Here is a 22,508-nt window from a genome sequence, read left to right on the forward strand (position 1 = left end):
TAAAAATGCCATGATCAGCCGTATCAAATGCAGCACAACAAAAAGAGAACTGCTACATTGTTTGAGTCAGTTGAAATTCTTAGGTCATTTACTATCTTTAATAAAGCGGTTTCAGTGTTATGGTTGGATTGAAAACTGGTCTGGAATTTATCTAAAATAGAATTGGTATTCAGATGACCTTGTAACTGCTCAAATACAATCTTCTCAAGAAGTTTACATATAAAAGGAAGTTTTGAGATAGGCCTGTAATTAGCAAGGTCACTAATGTCCAGATCAGGCTTCTTAAGGAGGGGTTTTACTAGAGCTGTTTGAAAAGCAGAGGGGAAGGTGCCAGACTGCAGAGATGTGTTGATTATTCTTGTTGTTTCATGGGAGATGCACTGGAAGCTGGATTTAAACAGGATGGTAGGAACGGGGTCTAGTGCACATGTGGATGACTTCATTTTGTTGATGGTGACACCAATTTCATCATCTGTTGTCAAACTAAAGGCTGTCATAGTAGATGGAGGCTCATCTGCTGGCAGATCACAGAGAGTTGATGAATCTGCATTTGTAATGATTTTTTCTTTAAAAAATAAAGCTAATTCCTGACATTTGTGAACTGAGGCTTCGTCATTTAAACTGAAGGCCGGAGATGGGTTCAAAAGGGTGTTTATTATGGAGAAGAGGACTTTGGGGTTTTGTTTGTTATCAGTAATGATCTTTGAGATGTGGGCTTGTCTTTCTTTTATGACAGCCTTATTGTAAATTCTCATGTGAGATGTCAAAGTGGACAGTTTGCCTTTTCTCCACTGTCTCTCTGCCTTGCAGCAATTTCTTTTTAGCTGACAAATAGCAGATTTCCAAGGTGATTTGTGGGCTACATGTTGTTTTTTAATTCTTGGAGGAGCAGCAGTTTCAAAAGAAGACCTCAACTTATTATTAAAATCATACACTAGATCATCAACTAAGCAAGCATTCAATGGAGGAAAAGTATTCATAATATCTATTCATTTCTAAAAACCTAGTCCTAGCATAGTTATCGAGGATTCGCTTTACAACAACAGACTCATGACATTGAGTTTTGTGGGGTTTTTAATGCTACTATGTCTGCATCACAACAGAGACGAGAACATCAGTGATATCAGAGATATCTATTTTGATACCCCTTGTAATAAGAAAATCTAATGTATTCCCATGGTTGTGGGTGGCCCTCTTTACATGTTGCACAAGACCAAGACAGACCAGAACATGAGCAGGAATTGACTGAGTCAAGGCAATTTTAACAAGGTACTGTGGATTCCTGTGATAATGATGGACAGGTGTGACGTTTTGCAAGATCACATGTTTCGAAATGTGTCTGGGGTACCTGTGCAGAGTGTCCATTGTGTGATAAAGTTTATTGCTGCGATGGGTAATAACAACGGAAATTTGGGAAATGTTACTCACGACAGTCAACGTGTGATAGGAACCGACTATTAAGTCTACGGACTGATCAGGTATGAGAGAAAAACTAATGTCAGTTCCTACTTTCCAAGGACGTCCTGCAAATCAACAGATGACTGACTTCAGTGTGAGTTCCATATTACGGGTAAGAAGGAGTTTACACTCCCTGTTCTGATGTAGCCCATAACGAGCAAATAGGTTGGGACGATTCCAAAAGATTCCAAAAGGAATCCAAATTTTGCGGTAGTATCCTTTGAGCCAGATATGCAACTGGCGGATCCGACTGAACTTAACATCCCCAAATCGAGAAGGAGGCAGATATTACGCACTGCCTGCCTGATTCCAGGACAGTGTTGATAAGGGATTTAGAATCTTGTTTCAGATTTTCAGACTGCTGAAGCTTAATGTCATTTAATCCAACATATGTCATAACTACAGAGGCAGAGGGATTTTAACGCAGGAGTTTGGGGAGTGTGTAATTAATGTGTAGTACTTGGGCTCTGGGATAACAAAAAGTTTCCGTCTTCAGGATGTAAATTTGTCGGACCATGGAGGAGCCCACAACAAGACACTTTGGATGGGACACTTTAGGGGGGGTCATCCACTTTTAACAACCTTCCCAATGAGGCGTCCACAGCTTGGTGACGAGGCCAAGAGGAAGCAGCCCCAGCTCAGTGACGAGCCCGGGAAGAAGCCCGCACACTGACTGGATCGACACCAGATGATTTCCCAAGGAAGCCACTCAGACGCATCCCGTGATGGCAAGAGAGGTGACAGGTGGCTAGTCAGAAGCACGGAGGATGCAGGAAATTCTTGCTCATCCAGAATGCTCCACTTATTAAACACCTAGGTATGGTGGGGTGGACTAGCACGAGCGAGTCACACAGTGTTTGTCCTTGTCAAATTGTGCCATCCTATTTTGAATGGATATTAATTGGACACAGGGACAACACATATCCTGTACCGGATATGTCAAATTTTCTGAATTTTGTCAGTAAAGAAAGAGGCAAATTCATTGCAGGCCCCAGTTCAGAGGCTACTGACACAGGAGGGTTTGTTAGCCTATCGACAGTAGCAAACAAGGCATGTGCATTATTATTGTTTTTGTAGATGAAAGAATCCACTGTCCAAGCATAATTTTTACCGGCCAAAATTATAAATTGCCTTTTTGTGTCACACATACATTGAGATAATAAGGTATTACGTTGAATACAAACTTAAGGAGCAAAATGAGTTTCATATATCGATTAAAGGTTAATCAATTCAAGCCTGAATGCAACTCAAGAAGTCAATCTCAAAATCCTACTGAAGTATTTGCTGTTAAATGTACTTAAGGATCAAACATAAACGTAATGGATCAAACCATATGGGTCAAACACAGAACTTTCCCACAGGAGACCGGGGTTCATTTCCCATGTGAAACCAATAATCAACATTGATTGTTTTAAGGAAGTAGTTATTTTTATTTTATTTTCCTAAACCTGACCAAGTAGTTTCTTGTGCCTAAACCTAACCAAACTGTGACATCACCTGAAATGTTTCTCAGCAAGCTTTATTTTTAAAAGTCTAACCGTCGTTGCATATTTATTATTACTAACTTGACCACGGAATGAGAACGTGTTGAAAACGTGACCTATACTGGTCAGGGTCCGGCTGTTGAAACTGAAACCGACATAGGGTCGCAATCACCCCAATTAAAATGGCAGACCTGGCCTATACTGGTCCAAGTGTGGGTCTGCCAGAGCTACCCCAATATATGACTATGACTGATCCCGTATACTGCCGTAACTAGGAAGTGTTTAATTAGTAATACAAAACCATATATATTTAATAAAAACAAGGGCCCTTCCCTTTACCAATTCAATATTAGTATATTAGTTACATTTAGGATACACTTATTTAATGTAACACAGAATTTTATTTTGTGTTCAGGATAACACTGCAACTCTTCTTTTAATGATTTGCTTTTGATATGTAGAGTGAACACAAATTATTCATTTTATTGAACAAGAAAAACACATTTTAAATTACTACCAAAAAAAAAATTGTAAAGTGCACAGTGTATGTGTTATTCATTAAAATTCCCCTCCAGACATGTTTTGGGATTTATAAAAATACTCTACTTTGTGTAATTTGTAATAATTTTTCCACAAAAGTTCACTTACCTTGTTAAAATTCTTAAAATGACATCTACTCCTTCTCCCTTATATGGCTACCCCCATAACATCCATTCATGTGTTACGTTTTCAGTTAAAAATGACACCATGAATATCTGTTATAAGAATTTATTTTAACAAACTGACAAGTAACTCTCATGTAACATACATACTGTGCATGAACTAACATCAGTATTAAGCTGGGCACTATTTGCAGAAAGTGGCCATGAGCCATGTGGCCATGAGCGAATCTTGTGGCACCCTCCTCAAGTCTGTGTGATGGATAGATGGGGGGGCAGACAAAGACACACAGTTAGTCAGACAGTCAGATGGACAGACGGATGAATATAATTTCAACATTAGAGACTCTTGAGTTGTGGTGAGCATTTCAGCCTTTCCAATAAATTACCGAGTGCATTAAAGCTGCAGTAGGTAGTCTGAACATACACAATGCAAAACCTTCCACGTCTCTCTCTGCTGCTTGTATCACTCTGCTAAGCCCCTCCCACCAAAATATTAAATTAACATTACTTACATGGCACAGAAGAACACTTCTAGACTGGACTACAGCTGTTCACAGGATTTTGACCAATCTAAATGTGACAATAAATGGAGGAAGGGGAATAAAAGAAACAAAAGATGAAACAAGTTAACAGAGTATGTGGGGAGGCACATTATTATTTCTTTCCCACAGGTAAATGCCATATGATTAAAGTTCACACCAACTAGACAAACATTCAGAGTCTATATTGATAATATAATTTTTGTAGGTACTGGACAGTGGTGGAATGAGTATTCAGGTCTTTTACTTAGGTAAAGGTAGCAATACCTGTAGGTAAAATCTGTGTTCAAAATCTTAGGTTAAAGTACAGTAGTATTAGCAGCAAAATATACTAAAGTAAAATACTCAACTGGCAGAATAATGACCTCTGTCAGTGTGAAATTATATTATGAGATTATTATTACAGATACATTATTGTGTATGCAGCATTTTATGTTGTGGCTGGTTAAAGAAAAGCAATTTTTAACTACTTTATATACTATATATAATCAGTAATATATATTTCTATAATGTTGCATTCTAGAAGAGAGTTAAAGTTTCACTTAAAAGTGAACACAAATATTTTAAACACTTGCAAAAATAATAGAAAGTCAAAACTGCATTGACTTGATGCAGTATTAAACATACACATGTGTATTTACCTTCTGTATACCCCAATAAGTCCTCAACAAGGTGGTATGACTCTCCATTAACTGAAGTTATGGACATATATAACCTCTCTTCTGAAATCAACTGTGTTCACATAGCTAGCTAGCTGTGTCTGCTTTAGCTAACTTTACATTTGGCTAACACAGCCTGCAGCTCAGTCTGTGGTGCTATCTTTACAATTTGGCTAAAACTTTAAAAAAAAAAAAAAAAGGTACTTACGTGTCATTTTTCGCTAGCGTTAGAGCATAATTCCTGGACGAATCCACAACTGACCACAACAAAGAAACTGCACTGCCAACAAAAACAGTTAAAACTTTTTTGTGAGTGCAGGGCGGTTATCATTGCAACGTTTGATTTAAGTGCTTTAGTGGAATGAATTAGTCAACTGACAACGTTTTATAAAACACTGTGATTTGATTAACTACATTTAAAATTGATTAATAAAATGTGTAAAATGTACTCAAAGTAAAATAAACAAAATTATTATTTTTTAATAATAATATTTTAATAATAATTCTTTAACCGAACAAACCAGGTCCACAGGTCATTATGAAATCACTCAATTATAGGTCTGAGTGGGTGAAAACCCCTAACTAAAATAAATAAATAATATTAATAATAATAATAATAAAATAAAACTGATTATTAACATAAATCCAACAAGGATTTAGGATTAAAATTCAGTCTTCTCAAAGTATGTTTTTTTAAAAAGCTCATTAAATTTGCCAAGTAAAAACCGGTCTCCTTTTTATAACCTAAAAATATTAATAATTTACTTTAAAAATTAAATAAATGTTATTTTATTTACCTTTTCATAGACCTACAAGTTTAGGGGCCATTTCTGAGTTGAACCTGAATCAATGAAATAAAATGTTCCCTAAACCCTGCCTTAGAACCTCCCACAAATATTGTCACTCCAAACGGTCAAAAGCTTTCTCTGCATCTAATGACAGAACTGCAGCTGGAGTGGCAACATTTGCGGAGGCCCTAATGATATGCAGTAAACATCAAATGTTATCAGCAGCCAGGCGGGTTTTCATAAACCCTGTCTGATCGTGGTAGACTAGTGAAGTGATACAGGGCGCCAGACGGCAGGCAAGTACCTTTGCATACACCTTTACATCTGTGTTTAACAAAGACAGGGGGTGATAATGTGCACAGTCCAAGGGACCTTCATCTTTTTTGAATTGTAATGACATTATTGCAGTGTTGACACCCCTAGAGAAGGAGCCCTTAGGAATTGCAAACTGAATCTTGTCCAAAAATAATTGTCCTAATTGTGGCCAGAATGCTAGGATAAGTTCAGGAGGAATTCTGTTGAAATTGGGCCATTTTCCAGTATTAATACTCGGTAATGCCTCTTTTAATTCAGTCAGAGTAATGGGGGCAACAAATGATGCCCTAGTCACAGAATCCAACTGAGGCAACTGGAGGTTGTGGATAAAAGTTTTGTACTTTTCAGTATTGCCTGAGACTTCAGAGCTGTATAGTTTGGAATAAAAATCACTGAAAGTAGAATTTACTACAGAGGGGTCAGAGCTTATAGAGCCTTTATCTAATGGCACAGATATTGGAAATCTGCTCATTGACACATGTTTATGAGCAAGTAGGAGGCTAGAGCGGGCACCCTAAAAGGAATAATTAGAGTGAGCTCTGTGAATTAGGAATCCAGAACGTCTTCTAAGAGCAACCTAAGTTCCTTTCTGACAATCTCTTGTTCAAGGGATACTTGGGGAGAAACGCCAACATGCGTTTTTGCTTCTAAATGTGACAATTTTACTTAAGCGAGATTTATTTTAAATTGGATGAAAAAATAGAATTTGATCTTATAAAACCTTTGTAAGAAAATAAAAACAAATAATCTCTGGCTGTGGGGTTGATAGAGCACTAGAGGTCTACAACAGCAATTTGCTCAGCCCATCTCCTCAAAGCAGAAGTGGCCAAATGTTGTTCGCCTCTGTCTGTCCAGTCCTATCTAGCACATGATCACATACTGTATTAAAATCGCCACCAATAACTAAACGGAAATCTCAAATCTCAGCCCCCGGACATTGCAGGAAAGGAGTTAAATGATTCATGTGAGAAGGCAGAACATAAACAGCAAAACCTACATGGAAAAAAATAAACTATATAACTTTTTAATAATACACACTTCCTGTCCTGTCCCACCCCCTATCCCCACAGAGACCACATACATTACAGCACTCTCTCTAACATATACCCAACCACCCCAGTAGGAATATAAAGAAAAACATGGATTTTCATATAGCCTACCCTTTCCCCCACAGAAAAGGTTGAAAAAACAAACTCGACCAGACCCATCCCCCCATAAATATTGTCCAAGAAGATTGATAGAGAAGGTGCAGCAACAACCATCCGCTTTCCCCTCCTATGTAATAATATTAATAATAATAGGCTAATAATCAACCCCATGTAGAATTATTAGCCTGCATGAGTACCAGTATCAGTATATGGAAGAATAGTTAAAGAAAACAAAGATTAAAGGCTAACCCAAAATGGGTCATGACCTTCTGGGCCATGGTGAAAATCAACCTTCCTCAGATGTAAGGAAGCTCTCAGCTTCAGAAATTTCTTCAAAGTAATGATGTTCATGGGCCACCGTGAGCTTGATAATTGCAGAATACATGAGAAAGGCCTGGAACCCAGCTTTACGCACACATTTCAACACCGGTTAGCAGGGCTTGCGTCTTTCCCAAGTATATGCGCTGAAGTCCGGTGAAAATCAAATCTGTTAGCCATCAATTTCCAACTGTGATTTCCTCGATGTCTCCAGGATTAAATCTCTCTCTGTGAATCGCAGGAGCTACAGAATCATGATCCTTGGTTTGGCCTCTTTCCGAGGTAAACCGACCTGATACGCCCTCATGATTTCCAAGTTTGTAATGCTCAGTGACAGGAAGGTGAACCATTTAGGATTTTAGAAGTGGTTATTGTGGTAATATTCAAAGTAGAAATGCAACTAAACTCGGTTACAGTGATTCCCTGGCTGCAAAGATGCTGGCAGACCAGATGCTGAAGACTGGAAACACAGTCTGTGTTTGAGGTTGGTGGGAGGTGCCTGCTCAGGCCTGCTCAATGGATTGTTTCAGACAGAGGGTAAATAGAGGTCCTGCAGCAATCGACAGTATAAGAAAAAGATTGTGTTTTATCTTTTAATTTTGTTCTGGACTGGCCAGGACTATAATCACTTGATGATTTTTAGAACCATAAATAGATAGAAAGATTTACTTACAGCTCTCCAGCTCCAGTGAACAGGTCTGAGAATCCAGAGGAAAGCGGCTGAAGTCCATGTTACAGGCTGCTGTCACTGTCACTCTGTTCAACAATAGAAACAACACAGACATACATGGTTAGGACAATCGTGGTACTGTATACATTAATTTATCTGAATTATTTAAATTCAACCACATGGTCACGGTTCATGTGAAAGATCTCCACAGTAACACAGTATATACCAGGATTATGTTTTGTATCACATCACTTATTTTCTGTGGCCTGAATCAAAGTACAAAGATTAACTTTGTGCTGTTTTTGTATTTTGTTCATTACAAGTTAATCAGGACTGGGCAGAAGATGCATGGAGTCGCATGATGTGGTTCCCCTAAACACATGAACACATAGCTAAATGTGAGCACCAGTCCACACCAATCAGTCGATGTTTAAGTGTTTTTATATATGTCTTGTGCTATATGTCACCTTTACGCCAGTATCTGGCCCAACAATGACTAAAAAGTCATTTTGTAGGTATTCTTAATGGTATTTTAGAGTTTGCCATTTCCTGGAAAACGCTTGATGACTCAATCCTGCACTCGGGGCGTCTACTAATTTTGCATCCAATGAAACACTTTCTCAATTTTTATGATGCCATCGGAGCGGCAGAGTGTTTCTGGCAGCGGGGCCTAACTGATTACTGTACAAAAACACAACTTTATAACTTGTACAAAAACACTTTTGTAATGCCAAGAATAAACGTACTACATGATTGTATAACATACACATGATTCTCTGATATAACATACACATAAACGACTTGCTTGAATACCAGGCACATGATTTTCGATTGGAACAGATGCTATACATAACTGTTTGACGTCAATACTTGATCTGTGTATGATTGTTATGGACTGTGAGATGAGAACAGTTCATTGATAATGATGACATGGAACTACAAACATGCTATTGACTGTTGTATCTAGACTTCAGGGACACTCGTCTCCCCGGACTGAGGAGCCTGACCCTGAAGACTGGATAAATAACTTATGCTCCTTTCCCTCTGGACTCAGTCAGAGCAGATTATACTGATGTATGTTTTGCTGTTGTGAGTCCGTCTGCAGACGTTTGAAGTAAACCTACAGAAAGTAGTTGCCTTGAGTGTTTCTTTGTTCCACAGAATTATCACTACAATTTGCCATTTTCACTCATGTGAGAGGACTTGGGCGCTTGGAGCTGCAGGTTAAGACCATGCACAGATAAGAGTCTGGGAATCTCTATCTCAACCTCCTTGGCAAGGAAGGGTGGAGACGTGGGGGCCTGCCGCCCTGAGTGTCCGAGGCTCGCTCACTGCTGTGATCCAGTGAACCTAGTGGTTGTGGCAACATTCTCTTTCCGGTGAGTTTATTCAACGGGGCACAGGGTATACCGATTCTTGCGACAGTGAGGTGCGTGCGCGTGACAGATGTGTCAGCAGGGCAGGTCAGGGACCGCTGTGTGAATCATTGCAGTACTTTGGCCAGATTTTTCACTGTTAGACAGGGGTCCTTACAGACCGGTTCTTTTCTACACACGCTTGCCTCACTCATTAGTTTCCCTCATGGGTCGTTTAAAGATTAGCTTAAAGATAGTTTGGAACTCATCTTTAAAAAGGGGGGAGTGAGTGGTGACTTAGGGTGTGTCGTGTAAAGTGCTTAAACAATAAGTTTGAAAATATTGATGCATGTGAGTGTATTAACAGATACATGAAAGAGTTCATGTGTGAAAAATAGAGTAAAAAAGGTGGGAATGCCAAATCGATAATCTGAGAAGGCAATAAAACAGTCCATTCTTAGAGACATTGAAGGGTTAATTTTTTCCTTTCTCAAGTGAGTCTGTAAACTATCTGACTGTCTTTCCCCTAGCAGCCAGCTTCAGCATCCTTTTTTCACCTCTTAACAGTGGCAGAAGCACTCTTAAGAATCCAGCCAAAATATTAATGAGCACAAAGAGACTATCTTAAACATCAAATTAAGTTATTGTAGTTGGGGAATCGGGGTTAAAGAATAAATAATTATTTATATATAAATAATTACCACTACAATTTGGCGTTGTTGGCAGGATGTAAATGTGCTAAAGACCAAACTGTGAACATTTTCACAGACAGCAGATATGCATGGGGAGTGGCACATGACTTTGGAAGACTCTGGGCAAACAGAAAGTTCCTTACATCTACAGACAAACCCATTGCATATCACACACTGGTTGCTGAACTCTTGGATGCTGTGCTGTTTCCTAAACAGATTGCTATTTGTAAATGTGAAGCACACACTAACAACCTTGATCCTATCTCACAGGGGAATGCCAGAGTGGATAAGGCAGCAAAAGCTGCTGCCAAACAAACACCGACCACTCAATGTGTTGCATTAACTAATGAACCTCTGACACCTTCAGCTGATTTGCAGGAACTGCAGACAAAAGCAATGGCAGAGGAAAAATCAGTGTGGCAAAAAGCAGGTTGCACTATCACAGACAAAGTGTGTTATGGACCAATTGGCAAACCATGCTTACCGAAGTATCTGTTCCATTATTATGCTGTGTTGACCCATGGGCGAGACCATGGGTCAAAAGGGAGCATGATGCTGGAGCTGAACATATTCTGGTTCACAAAGAGATTTAATAACTTCTCTCAAAAATGTTGCCAAAATGCATTGTTTGTGCAACCAACAATGTGGGGAGAAGTATTCAAATCCCACAGGCGGCCAACAGCCAAACAGGATTCAGCAGCAGTAGCAAAGAGTCATATATGAGATATCGTTCCACGCTGGGGTATTCCCGCTAAGATCTCCAGTGATAATGGTACGCCTTTCATAAGCGTACAATTGAAAAGTGTAGGAGAGTATCTTGGTATTGATCTAAAACATCATTGTGCTTATTACCCAGCCAGCGCAGGAGCCGTGGAGAGGGAGAAAAGTTCTCTGAAAAACAAACTTGCTAAGTGTTGTGATGAGACAGGGTTTCCCTGGACAAATGCACTGCCTATTGTTCTGATGTACATGAGGTCCAGAATAAGAAGCAGCCCTTTTGAAATCCGATTTGGCAGATCGTTAAACACTGGTATTGGGCCAGTAAAAAGACAACTTCCTGACATTAGCCAATGTGAAGATGAGATGCTACGCTATTGCGCAAACTTATTCTCTGTGCTTTCTGATATTCACAAACAGGTGAAGGAAGCCATTCCAAAGGCTGCAGAGAGAAAAATGAAACATGAAATGGGAAAAATGTCTAAAAATAATTCATGAGTTTCCATGTCATGGATTTAGAGATGTAGAGATGTAGATGTAGGTGTAGATGTACATCGTGTCCCCTGCTGCATCATGCAAAAGTAAAGAATCAGACAAGATGAGGAATAACAAAGTAAATACACTAGAATTAGGAAAACAAGTACACAAGTAAATAAGAGATACATTGATTTATCTGGCTGCTGACTGAACAGTATCAAAATATTGATTTGTTAACTGGTGGAATGAGGTCTGTAGGGCTTCGGTAATGGCTAACTGGCTTTATTTGTTGCATTGTATCTTGTATTTAGTGTACTTTAGCACAAATTGAACAGTTGAATAAACAAATGTAAAACTGGGAACAGACTTTAAGATTATTGAAACCAGGGCTGGATTAAGATCACAAATTAACTGCTGGTCCCTTATAAATCCTCACTCTTTCACTTTGTGTGTAGTTTTTCTCTACTGGAGTACTATTTGGCTTTATTTATGCAGCAATATTTAAATGAAAATTAAATTTTCTAACAATTTGAAAATGAAAATGACATTTGACATTTTATTTTCGAGGACTTAACCTGCTGTACAGTGGACACTATTCAAATGTTAATATTAAATTAAAATGCAATATAAACAATGTAGCCTAATTTTCCATTTGTGCAAGTATTGTTTAAATCACAAGACACCAGAAGAGCGTGGTGAGATGTTGCATTTGAATATTGTCCACTGTACAGCAGGGTATGACTTTGAAAATTATATGTCAAACAGCTTTTCCATTTTCATTTTAATATGGTCATAGAATGCCTGCACGAGCATGTGAAAATGAAAATTGGATTTTTGCATATTCATTTTAATTTTTACTCAAATAACACATGTATGTGGAAAATTATAATGCAATTGTGGAATTACATTTTCATTTTCAAAAATTACATTTTCATTTTCAAAAACTTTTATTTTGAAAAAATATAAATGTAATAAATTAATTTTAAAGCCATAATAACAGTAATATTGAGTTAAATAAAAACTAGATTAAAAAGATAAAACAAAAAATATAAATGATGACAATGAAATACAATAAAATAGATTAAAAAGCTATAGTAATAATAATAAAAGAAATGGAGTTAAGTAAAAAGCTAGATTAAGAATACTAGATAGAATAGATTAACACAAAACAAAGACAATGGAGACATCTGGATCTGGCTAGCGTGTGCATTTTGTTTTGGAAGCCCGTGAAAGAAAGACTCAACTTATTTTCTTTTTTAAACACAGCTGTTTTCAGGATGAATAGCAATGACATAATGTATCTTTGTGGCTATTACCGTTCACACACCTAGGTTACATGTAAGACTACAACTAACAAATTCAAGTGCTCTGTAATAGTAATTTTGTTAAGAAAGCTAAAGTTATCAACATTCCCTAGAAATGTTATATCTTCATAATAATAAGCCAACAGCAAGATATAGCTCAGTAGCAAGGCCAACGGTGCTAAATTATTAAAGACCGTAGTACTGATAAGCTCCGACATTATGCTGCAGCCTCTCCCCTGCTCTCTGTATTGGGGCTGAGCTCCTCCACATACACACACACACACACACACACACAAACACACACACACAGGAAGCAGCGAAGTCAGTGAACAGCAGAACAGAGAGGATGGAGACAGTGAATTGAACCAGGTGAAGATAACTCTTAGATTACTTGGGTTAACAACAGCTACGCTGACTACGTGCAATTAAACCTTCGCAAGTAAAAAGCCAGTACTTTATCAAGACATCTGTTCAACAAGCATAAACATGTAAACATCTAGAAAGCGATATTTTAATCTGCTCTGTCTGCAGTCTCTCATCAGTAGGTGATTTGAGGGGGGATGCCATCCCCCTTGTTGTTGTAAATGACCAAAATCTGTCCCCCTTTTTAACCTGCTCAAAAGATGCTCTGTGCTTTGTCTCGTAGTGGCACTGCACATTGCATGAGACATACTGGTTTTGAACTGTATAAGTCTGTCCACTCTTGATTAAAAGCTCTGGTTTCGCTATCTACTTTTTAGAGCACGCCATGTGAAATTATTTCTCTGTCTCATCTCGTCCCTACTCTGTCTGTGTATATGTGTACCTCACTCACTGACTGGAGTCGCAATGGTGATTGGCTGAGTAGCATCACGCAAGATAATTTACAACACATTAAATTGGTCTGTGGGTTTCCTGGGCTGCTAAACCAGTGCTGTAATGGCTAGAAAAGCTGTGCGGGTTAAAATAGAAACGCTCCGTACCATTGGGCCATCCCCCCGTTAAAAATTAACAAATCACTTACTGACTGCCACTATGTAAGCATAAGCACAGCATGCTAGCTTGGCTAATAGTGAATTGTTACAAACAAGCTGAAAGAAAAGCTGTCTGTATGAAGTCCAACACTTTTGCTTAGTTTGCCACGTAGCTTAAAATTTGACAAATTTTGTAAACTTAGCTGCTGGCTGAGACAAACCAACCCCTTCCCCCTCTACCAGTGGCACCTGCAGGCAGTGAATCAAGCAGAGGGAGGAGGACAGAGGACAAGATAACGGACTGATACTGGGAGTACCCCAGTAGCTCACCTGGTAGAGCATGCGTCCCATGTACATTGCTGAGTCCTTAAGGCAGTGGCCCGGGTTAGAATCCAGCCTGAGACCCTTTGGACCTTCGGTTTAAAACTATACAGCAAGAACTACATGGATGTTATCCCCAGAGGCAGCCATGTCGAACTAAAACCTTACCAGAGCTGATACAGCCACACCGGGCCGGTCCTGGGCCCTCAGTGTTAAGTTTCTTATCTATTCTGGGTTGGAAATCTACCGTTTCACCACTGCGGGCTCCTCTTTTACAGTTCTACTGATGGCCCCGGTAGTGGAGGTTGCTGAGTTAAAAAATGAACTGCGTTCATCATCACAGAATTCTGGATTATTCCTGATGAATGTGCCCCTCTCATTGAGTCATCCCCCCCAGATTATTTATTTTTCCACCAGCCAAGACTGACGAGAGGGTGGCCTTGCAGTAATACACAGAGCTGATTTTAGCTGTTCTCCAGTCTTGCTGTGCTGCTTCTACACCTTTGAGAGTCTTAGTTTTATTTTAAAGAACAAACTGCCCATTATATGTGTTTTAATCTACTGACCCCCTAAACTTACTTCTGGTTTTATCAGTCATTATTCTACAATATGACAGAGTTCTTATTGTCAGTGATTTTAAGATACATGTTTGTTGCCCTTCTTCCTCCTCGCTTACTTCTGATTTTAACAAACTTCTAGATTCTTTTAATTTGACTCAATATGTGAAGTAGCCCATCCATAAAGGGCACACGCTTGACCTTGTGCTCTCCCATGGTTTCTGTGTGGATGATGTGAATTTTATTGATTTTGCAGTCTCTGATCATAAGGCAGTGCTCTTCCAGGTTCCACTGCTTTCTCCTGACCCAAAACCCACCACAGTGATTCAATCCCGCCCCCTGAATTCAGTCTGTTCCTTCCTTCAGTCAAGCTTTTACTGCCTCAAACACATTATTTAATACCAGTGAACAACATGGCCTCCCCGTAGAGGAGCTTGCACAAACATTCTAGATTCTGTAGCTCCAGTCATATTTAAAAAGCTGAAACCTTCTCTGCCATGGTTAAATGAAGAATTAAGGAACTTAAAGAGACAATGCAGGAAGGCAGAGTGAAAGTGGAAAAAAAGATAAACACACTCCTTTGCTTCTCTAAAAACCTAATGTCCACATATCAACGTAAAATCAAAGCAAGAAACACCTATTTTTCAGACATGATCACTAGACAGGGCATTTTAACACTGATCTCAGAGAGCATGATGTTGACTCCTGCCTACCTTCAACATTAACAAACTTCAATGAAATCTCTCTGTCAACCCTGGAACGCACTGTTGCACTTTCAAAATCATCCACCTGCCCTTCAGACTGCATTCCCACTTGTTTTTTAAAAGCTGTATTTCAGACAGTTGGTCCAGATATTTTAGCCATTATTAACTGCTCTCTGTCTGCTGGTACTTTCCCCTCCAATTTTAATCATGCCACTGTTTACCCCCTTTTAAAGAAGCCCTCTCTAGAGCCCTCAGTTTTAAGTAATTTTAGATCCATCTCCAAGCTGCCATTTTTATCAAAGATTTTAGAAAAAGTTGTCTCCACTCAACTGATTTCTTCTATGAATGACAATCTGGTTTCTACTATTGACACAGCACTGAAACTGCTCTGGTCAAGGTCACCAATGACCTATTTCTTGCAGCTGACACTGGCTTGTATTCCATTTTAATTCTCCTTGACCTCAGTTCAGCCTTTGACACAGTGGACCACGATATCTTAATCAACCGTCTGAAGACCTATGTCGGTATCAGTGATGGGGCTCTGGATTGGTTAATCTCCTGTCTGTCGAACAGATCCTTCTCTGTAGTGCTTGGAGATGCAGATTCAGAATTGTCCTTTGATGCTCAGGTGACTAAAGTGGTGCAGTCCTGCCCTTTGCACAACTGAGACAGCTAACCAAGATCAGGTCATTCCTTTCCTCTGCAGACTTAGAAAAGGTCATCCATGCTTTTATCTTTTCCAGACTTGACTACTGCAATGCACTTCATTCTGGTATCAGCAGGCGAAACATCCAAAGATTGCAGCTGATACAAAATGCTGCTGTCAGGCTTTTAACACATACGACGTAAGACAAGCAACCATTTTACATTGATCCTTGCTGCCCTTCACTGGTTACCTGTGAGTTTTAGAATTGATTTTAAGATTTTATTGCTTGTTTTTAAAGCCTTGAATGGTTGGGCTCCTACCTATATCTGTGATTTGCGAACTCCCTATGAGCCTGATCGCTGCTTGAGATCCTCTGGCAGGGCCGTACTTATGGTTCCAAAATCTCGACTTGTCACTAAAGGTAACCAGGCTTTTGCTCTCCATGCCCCTCATCTGTGGAACTCCATGCCTGGAGATCTCAGGCAGGTAAACACAGTATCCTCCTTAAAATCTCTTCTTAAGACTCACTTTTATCATATGGCTTTTTCTTAATCTGATGGTATTTGTTGCAATTATTTAAATTATTTTATCATGTTTCATCTTAAGTTCTGGATCTTATTTGCTGTTATTATGTTTTTATTGTAGCGCACTTTGTAACTTTGTATTGAATTGTGCTGAATAAAAAAAGTTATTATTATTATTATTATTTTACACGTCTTCATCTCATCACGGCTGGAGTACTGCAACAGCCTTTTTACTTTCCTTAACCAAAAATATATTGAATGACTCCAGCCCGTACAGAACTCAGCTGGCAGGCTTTTAACCATAACCAAAAACGTGATCAAATAAATCCTGTTTTAGCCTCTTTACACTGGCTCCCAGTCTGTTATAGAATAGATTTTAAGATTTTACTGATTACTTTTAAGTAAGTAAGTAAAGCACTTCATGGCCTTTCTCTCTGCAATATCTCTGACCTCTTAGTACCGTACGTACCGGCACATACCTTGAGATCCTTGGGCAAAGGTCTTTTGTCTGTTCCAGAGACAAGGCTGAAAACTACAGACAGAGTGTTTGCAGTCAGGGCCCTGAGGCTTTGGAACAGCCTGTCTGAGGAAATCAGGTCAGCTGATTCAGTGATCTTCAGTCACTTCTTAAAATATACTTTTATCGGAGATAACTTCAGGATCGGTTTTGAATCCTTTCAAATCCCGCAATTCTCTACATCTGTTGAATAACCAACCAAAGTTGTATCGTGTTTTCACCTGTGCACTTTCACTATCCCTTTTAGCTTTTCTTATTGTTCTTCGGTCAATTCTCTTATTTTTCTCTTTGCTGAGCCTGCCCCAGTATCAGCCATAACCACAAAATATAACGTCCAAAATAAAATTCTCTAAAGAAAACTCTCCTCCTGATTCCTTATAACTGACTAACGTACTAACTGTGAAACTTTGCCTGGGAAAATGTAAACATACGCTCTTCCAGTCTGCATGCTGTAAATCCTTTCACGGGGAATCGGACTTGGTGGCATTAAGAATAACTGTATAGAAAGAAGAATTCAAAACTGACTTCATACAGGAACTCGCTACCTACAAGGAACAAATTATCCGCAGACTGGTGGAGAATAACAGCGAGCTACAGGACCAAAGGAAAAGTATCAATGAAGCTCAAACACGCATTGAGGAACTTGAGACGTGGAATATGGAAGCTAACGAAGCTCTTCTGACAACGCTCAAAGAACAAAGAAAACTACGAGAAAAACTAATTGACCTGGAAGGAAGGTCACAGAGAAACAATGTGTGAATCTTCAGGTTCACAGAGGGCGAAGAAGGGGACTCGCTGCCCCGCTTTGTAGATAACTTACGACAGAGTGAATTAACACTGCCAGAGGGGTCCAATCTGTTGATGCACACAGAGCGGCGGCGAGGATGGCCAGCCCTGGTGAGACACCACAATCCATAGTTGTTAATTGCCTCCAGTTTGACACCAGAGAGATGATATTTAAGAAAGCCTGGCAGAAATGGATCAAACTAGACGGCAAACCTCTGTTTTTTTGATCATGACTACACGATGGAGGTACTGCAGAGATGTAAAGCCTACATGGAAATAAAGAAGGTGCTGAAGGAAAAGGGGATCAGGTTGCAGGTGCCTCTGACAAGGATTAAAATCCACTGGACTGATGGACCCCAGCTTTATAACAGAGCATGGGAAGCTTCAAAAGAGATGATGAAGAGGGGACTGGACATCTGGGTAAAGGAAACCAATGACAGATGCTCAATGGAGGATTGGCTGCCAAAAACCTTCACCATTGCAACTTGTCGGGGCACCAGAAGTGCAAAGAGGGATGGCTCAATGTGCAAAGGAAAAACTACAGGAGTTTTGGAGGTGAAGAAAACATCAGAGAGGAATGCGAGGTAGCTAATGCCGTATACAGGACATAAACTTAAAATAAGTTTGAAACAAAATCAAGGCCATGCTCTAAAGCAGAACACCACAATACATTTAATTTTGGAATGAGGTCAGCTATGATTGAAAAATATAGTTTTAACCTTATGGGACCATATATGCGTTTATCAAAGTCAGTATAATTTGAATACAGAGTCTAGATACAAGCTACAGCTTACCTCCCACCCCTAATACTTCTCCTAATATACAACTGACTGGAAGAGGAAGACTACAGAGGGATGTTGGACACATCTAGAAGGGAAGGCGGACTCCCATCAGGGTTTCTGTATATCTCTAGTGAGGGGCTCTTCCTATACAGGAGGATTTTCCCCTCTCCTCCAAACAGGGACTTGGGCCAAAAAATGGAGCCCCATGTTTTCAGAAGTGCTTAGTCCTGGGTTCTGGTGTTATTGTTCCTAATGTTCATAAGGTTATAGGCAGTAGGCGATTTGTACATATTTAACAGGGGGGATGGCCCAATGGGAGCAACCCCCCCAACCCCTGGCTGAAGGGAGAGAAGGGCTCCCTTGTGTCTTTTTCACTTTCTCTTTCCCCCTGTCTGCTGTAGAAAATATTGATAAATTGTTGAGAATTATTTAATTTTGATGGAGCGTTTCTATTTTAACCGGCGCAGCTTTTGTAGCCTTTACCGCACTGCTTTAGCGGCCCAGGAAACTCGCAGACCAATTGCATGGGTTGTAAATCATCTCATGTGTTGCTACTCAGCCAATAAAATCTGTACATAACCATACAAGTTGAGTCAGAGAGTGAGGTAAACACACACAGGGAGAGTAGAGACGAGAAGAGTTGGAGAAATAATTTCACGCCGTGCTCTAAAAAGAAAAAAGTAGACCACGGAAACAGAGCTTTTAATCAAGAATGGACAGACTCTTACATGTTCAGTCTACCCTCGGACACGTCAAAACAAGTATGTCTCATATGTTCGGGGACCGTAGCGATTATTAAAAGCTGCAATGTGAAGTGCCACTATGAGACAAAGCACAGAGCATCTTTTGAGCAGGTTAACAAGGGGGATGGATTTTGGTCATTTTGCTAACAAGTGGGATGGCATCCCCCCTCGTCCCCTCTCAAATCACCTACTGGGAATATGTGAGAAACTGTCAGGAAGCAACTTAATCATCTTAAAATGGTGTCTTTGAATGGGAATGGGTTGAACAATCCGATAAAAAGGGCGAAGGTCATAGCAAAGTTTAAAAAAGAAAAAATGCAGGTAATTTACCTGCAAGAGCCTGTCTCAGACAGAACATGGAAAAAAGGGATTTAAAAAAATCGGCTACAGTTAATTTCATTAATACAGTGGATAGGTTTAGAGTAGTAGAATGCAAGGAGTATCCGACCTATCAGATCCTTCTGCCCATTACCTTACATTAAATTTAAATAATAAGAAAAAAAATTCAACCTGGCAAATTAACATAAGCATATTAAACGATACAGGATTGGTTGAAGAAATTAAAAAGAGTATAATCACATACAGAGAACAGAATGATAATGGTGAAGTAGACCCTTCTATTCTCTGGGACCCGATGAAAGCAGTTATGCGTGGAAAGTTAGTATCACAAACCACATATCTAAAAAAGACTAGAAAAAAATTATATCAGGAAAAGAGTGGAGAGCTCAAAATTTTAGAACAGACACACAACAATACAAATGATCCAGTGATCACCAAATTAAAGAAGCAACAAGTGGAAGAATAATTAGGGAATGGAGTAGAAAAGAAAACTATATTCCTGAAACAAACCTACTACAAAGGGGGTCCCAAATCACTAGCTAGACACATGAGGAAGAAACAACAGCTTAATACAATTCATATAATTAGAGAACCTACATCCATCACATTAGTATTTGAACCAGAACATGTGGTATAAGTATTTGAAAATTATTATAAAATGCTATACTCACAGCCAGCCTCTGGAAATTAGGGGACAATAAAACACTTTATAAATTCATTGGTTCTACCAGCAATAGGGGAATCACAGAATGGAATTGTAAATTCTTATATTACTGAAAAATAACTGGAAAGTGCAATTAATAAATTAAAATCAAACAAGGCACCAAGAAGCAATGGGTTTATGTTAAATGGTATAACATCTTTAAAAAGGAACTAAGCCCTCTGTTATTAGCATCACTCAATGAAACACTTAAAAAAAGGCAAGATCTCCCCCTCTTGGAAAGAGGCCATGATTACAGTAATCCCCAAGGAAAGGAAAGACAATGAATATTGGAAAAATTACAGGCCAATATCAATACTTAATTGCCATGTCAGAATTAGTTGATGAGGTTTTCTTAAGGGACATCAGACACAAGACAACATTAGAAGGACACTGCACATAATTGAGAAAATAAGAATAAAAGTAGAAAGCGTCATATTAGTTAGCTTAGATACCGAAAAAGCTTTCGAGAGCGTTAGCTGGAAGTTTTTATATCGCTGTTTTTGGCTTTAACCAAGATTCAGTGGACTGCATCAAAACACTATATCAAGATCCGATGGCAAGAATAAAAATAAATGGAAATCTTACAAATTGGTTTAAATTGGAGAGATCTACTATACAGGGCTGCTCTCTGTCACCCACCCTCTTTGCAATCTAAATCGAGCCCTTGGCTCAGGCAATAAGACAAAATGAGGATATCAAGGGGATGGAGGTGAGGTGCACAGAACATGTTCGTGGATTATGTCCTAATCTATTTCAAACAACCAAATATATGCTTCCCATGCCAATGAAATGATTGGGTCCTATAGGTACTATTCTAGTTCGAAACTCAGATCTTGTCCATAGATTATTCCCCAACAGAAGCTATCCGACAGGCACACAAGATCACTACGAAAACAATATTTTGGAATAGTTATAACAAATAAATTATCAAAATTGAAGCAAATTATATACAGTGGTGTGAAAAAGTGTTTCCCCCTTCCTGATTTCTTATTTTTTTGCATGTCATACTTAAATGATTCAGATCATCAAAGAAATTTAAATATTAGTCAAAGATAACACAAGTAAATACAAAATGCAGTTTTTAAATGAAGGTTGTTATTATTAAGGGAAAACAAAATCCAAACCTACATGGCCCTGTGTCAAAAAGTGATTGCCCCCTCAACCTAATAACTGGTTGGGCTACCCTTAGCAGCAACAACTGCAATCAAGTGTTTGCGATAACTTGCAATGAGTCAGCGCTGTGGAGGAATTTTGGCCCACTCATCTTTGCAGAATTGTTGTAATTCAGCCACATTGGAGGGTTTTCGAGCATGAAATGCCTTTTTAAGGTCATGCCACAGCATCTCAATAGGATTCAGGTCAGGACTTTGACTAGGGTCACTCCAAAGTCTTCATTTTGTTCTTCTTCGGCCATTCAGAGGTGGACTTGATGGTGTGTTTTGGATCATTGTCCTGCAGCAGAACCCAAGTTTGCTTCAGCTTGCCCCTTGGCACACAACGGGCGTACCTTGTGCGTCTGTATGAGATGCATCGGGCTTTCAATTAACTTCAATGTAGAAACCATCCACGGCAATATTACATAACACGGCAGCGGCGGATGGCCGCCCACCATTGAGTCTGGTTCTGCCTCTTAAAAGGAAGTTTTTCCTTACCACTGTCGCCAAGTGCTTGCTCATGGTGGGATTTGTTGGGTCTCTGTAAATAATATTATAAAGAGTACGGTCTAGAGCTGCTCTGTAGGAAAAGCGCAATGAGATAATTTCTGTTATGAATTGGCTCTATATAAATAAAATCGAATTGAACTGAATTACACTCTCAGAGGAACTGCTCCGGCCGTCTACTCACTCCAATATTAACCTGACGGCGGCGCTATAAGATGCTGTGAGCATCAGTCCCATTGGAGATCCGAGGACCCGGCGCCGGAATTATTTTCCTCACTGTTAATTCCCATGTTAAGGTTTTCTTTCGATGACATCCTCAATATTTCTCAAAACTAAAAGACGAAAGTGTTCTTGATAATTCAACAATAAGATTGGTTAATGTTACGGCTATCAGTTTTAATTATTTCTCCTTCAATTCTGAGTAATAAAGTTTTTTTTGTCAGTTTTGGATAGCGGAATGCTAGGCTACATTATCCATGGTCCTTAGCCAACGCTGCAAGAGGAATCCAGCTCACGACTAAACCTGAAGTCTGGTGGAAAATGTTTAAATGACTTATCAGCCAGACATAGTGTGCCACATAGGTTTTTACATAGGCATTTTTGGCATTAAATGCTCCCTGATCCAAAGGAAAAGTTTTTTTTCTCTTCCCATTGGTTGTTTTCGGTGTGGTGAGAAAGCTGTAAAT

The 22,508-nt window shown here is 39.3% G+C and overlaps 1 protein-coding gene across 1 annotated transcript in view; it reads right to left on the bottom strand.

The window, feature by feature from the left end:
- The window catches only part of gabrr2a (gamma-aminobutyric acid type A receptor subunit rho2a), a 109,472-nt gene that overhangs the window by 40,619 nt on the left and 46,345 nt on the right, over positions 1–22,508 (bottom strand). The window contains 1 exon segment of the mRNA XM_044167372.1: positions 8,045–8,127. Within this exon segment, the coding sequence (XP_044023307.1) occupies positions 8,045–8,127 (83 nt within the window).

This window comes from Siniperca chuatsi, linkage group LG15 (assembly GCF_020085105.1).
Source record: "Siniperca chuatsi isolate FFG_IHB_CAS linkage group LG15, ASM2008510v1, whole genome shotgun sequence".
In the NCBI taxonomy this organism is placed as follows: domain Eukaryota; kingdom Metazoa; phylum Chordata; class Actinopteri; order Centrarchiformes; family Sinipercidae; genus Siniperca; species Siniperca chuatsi.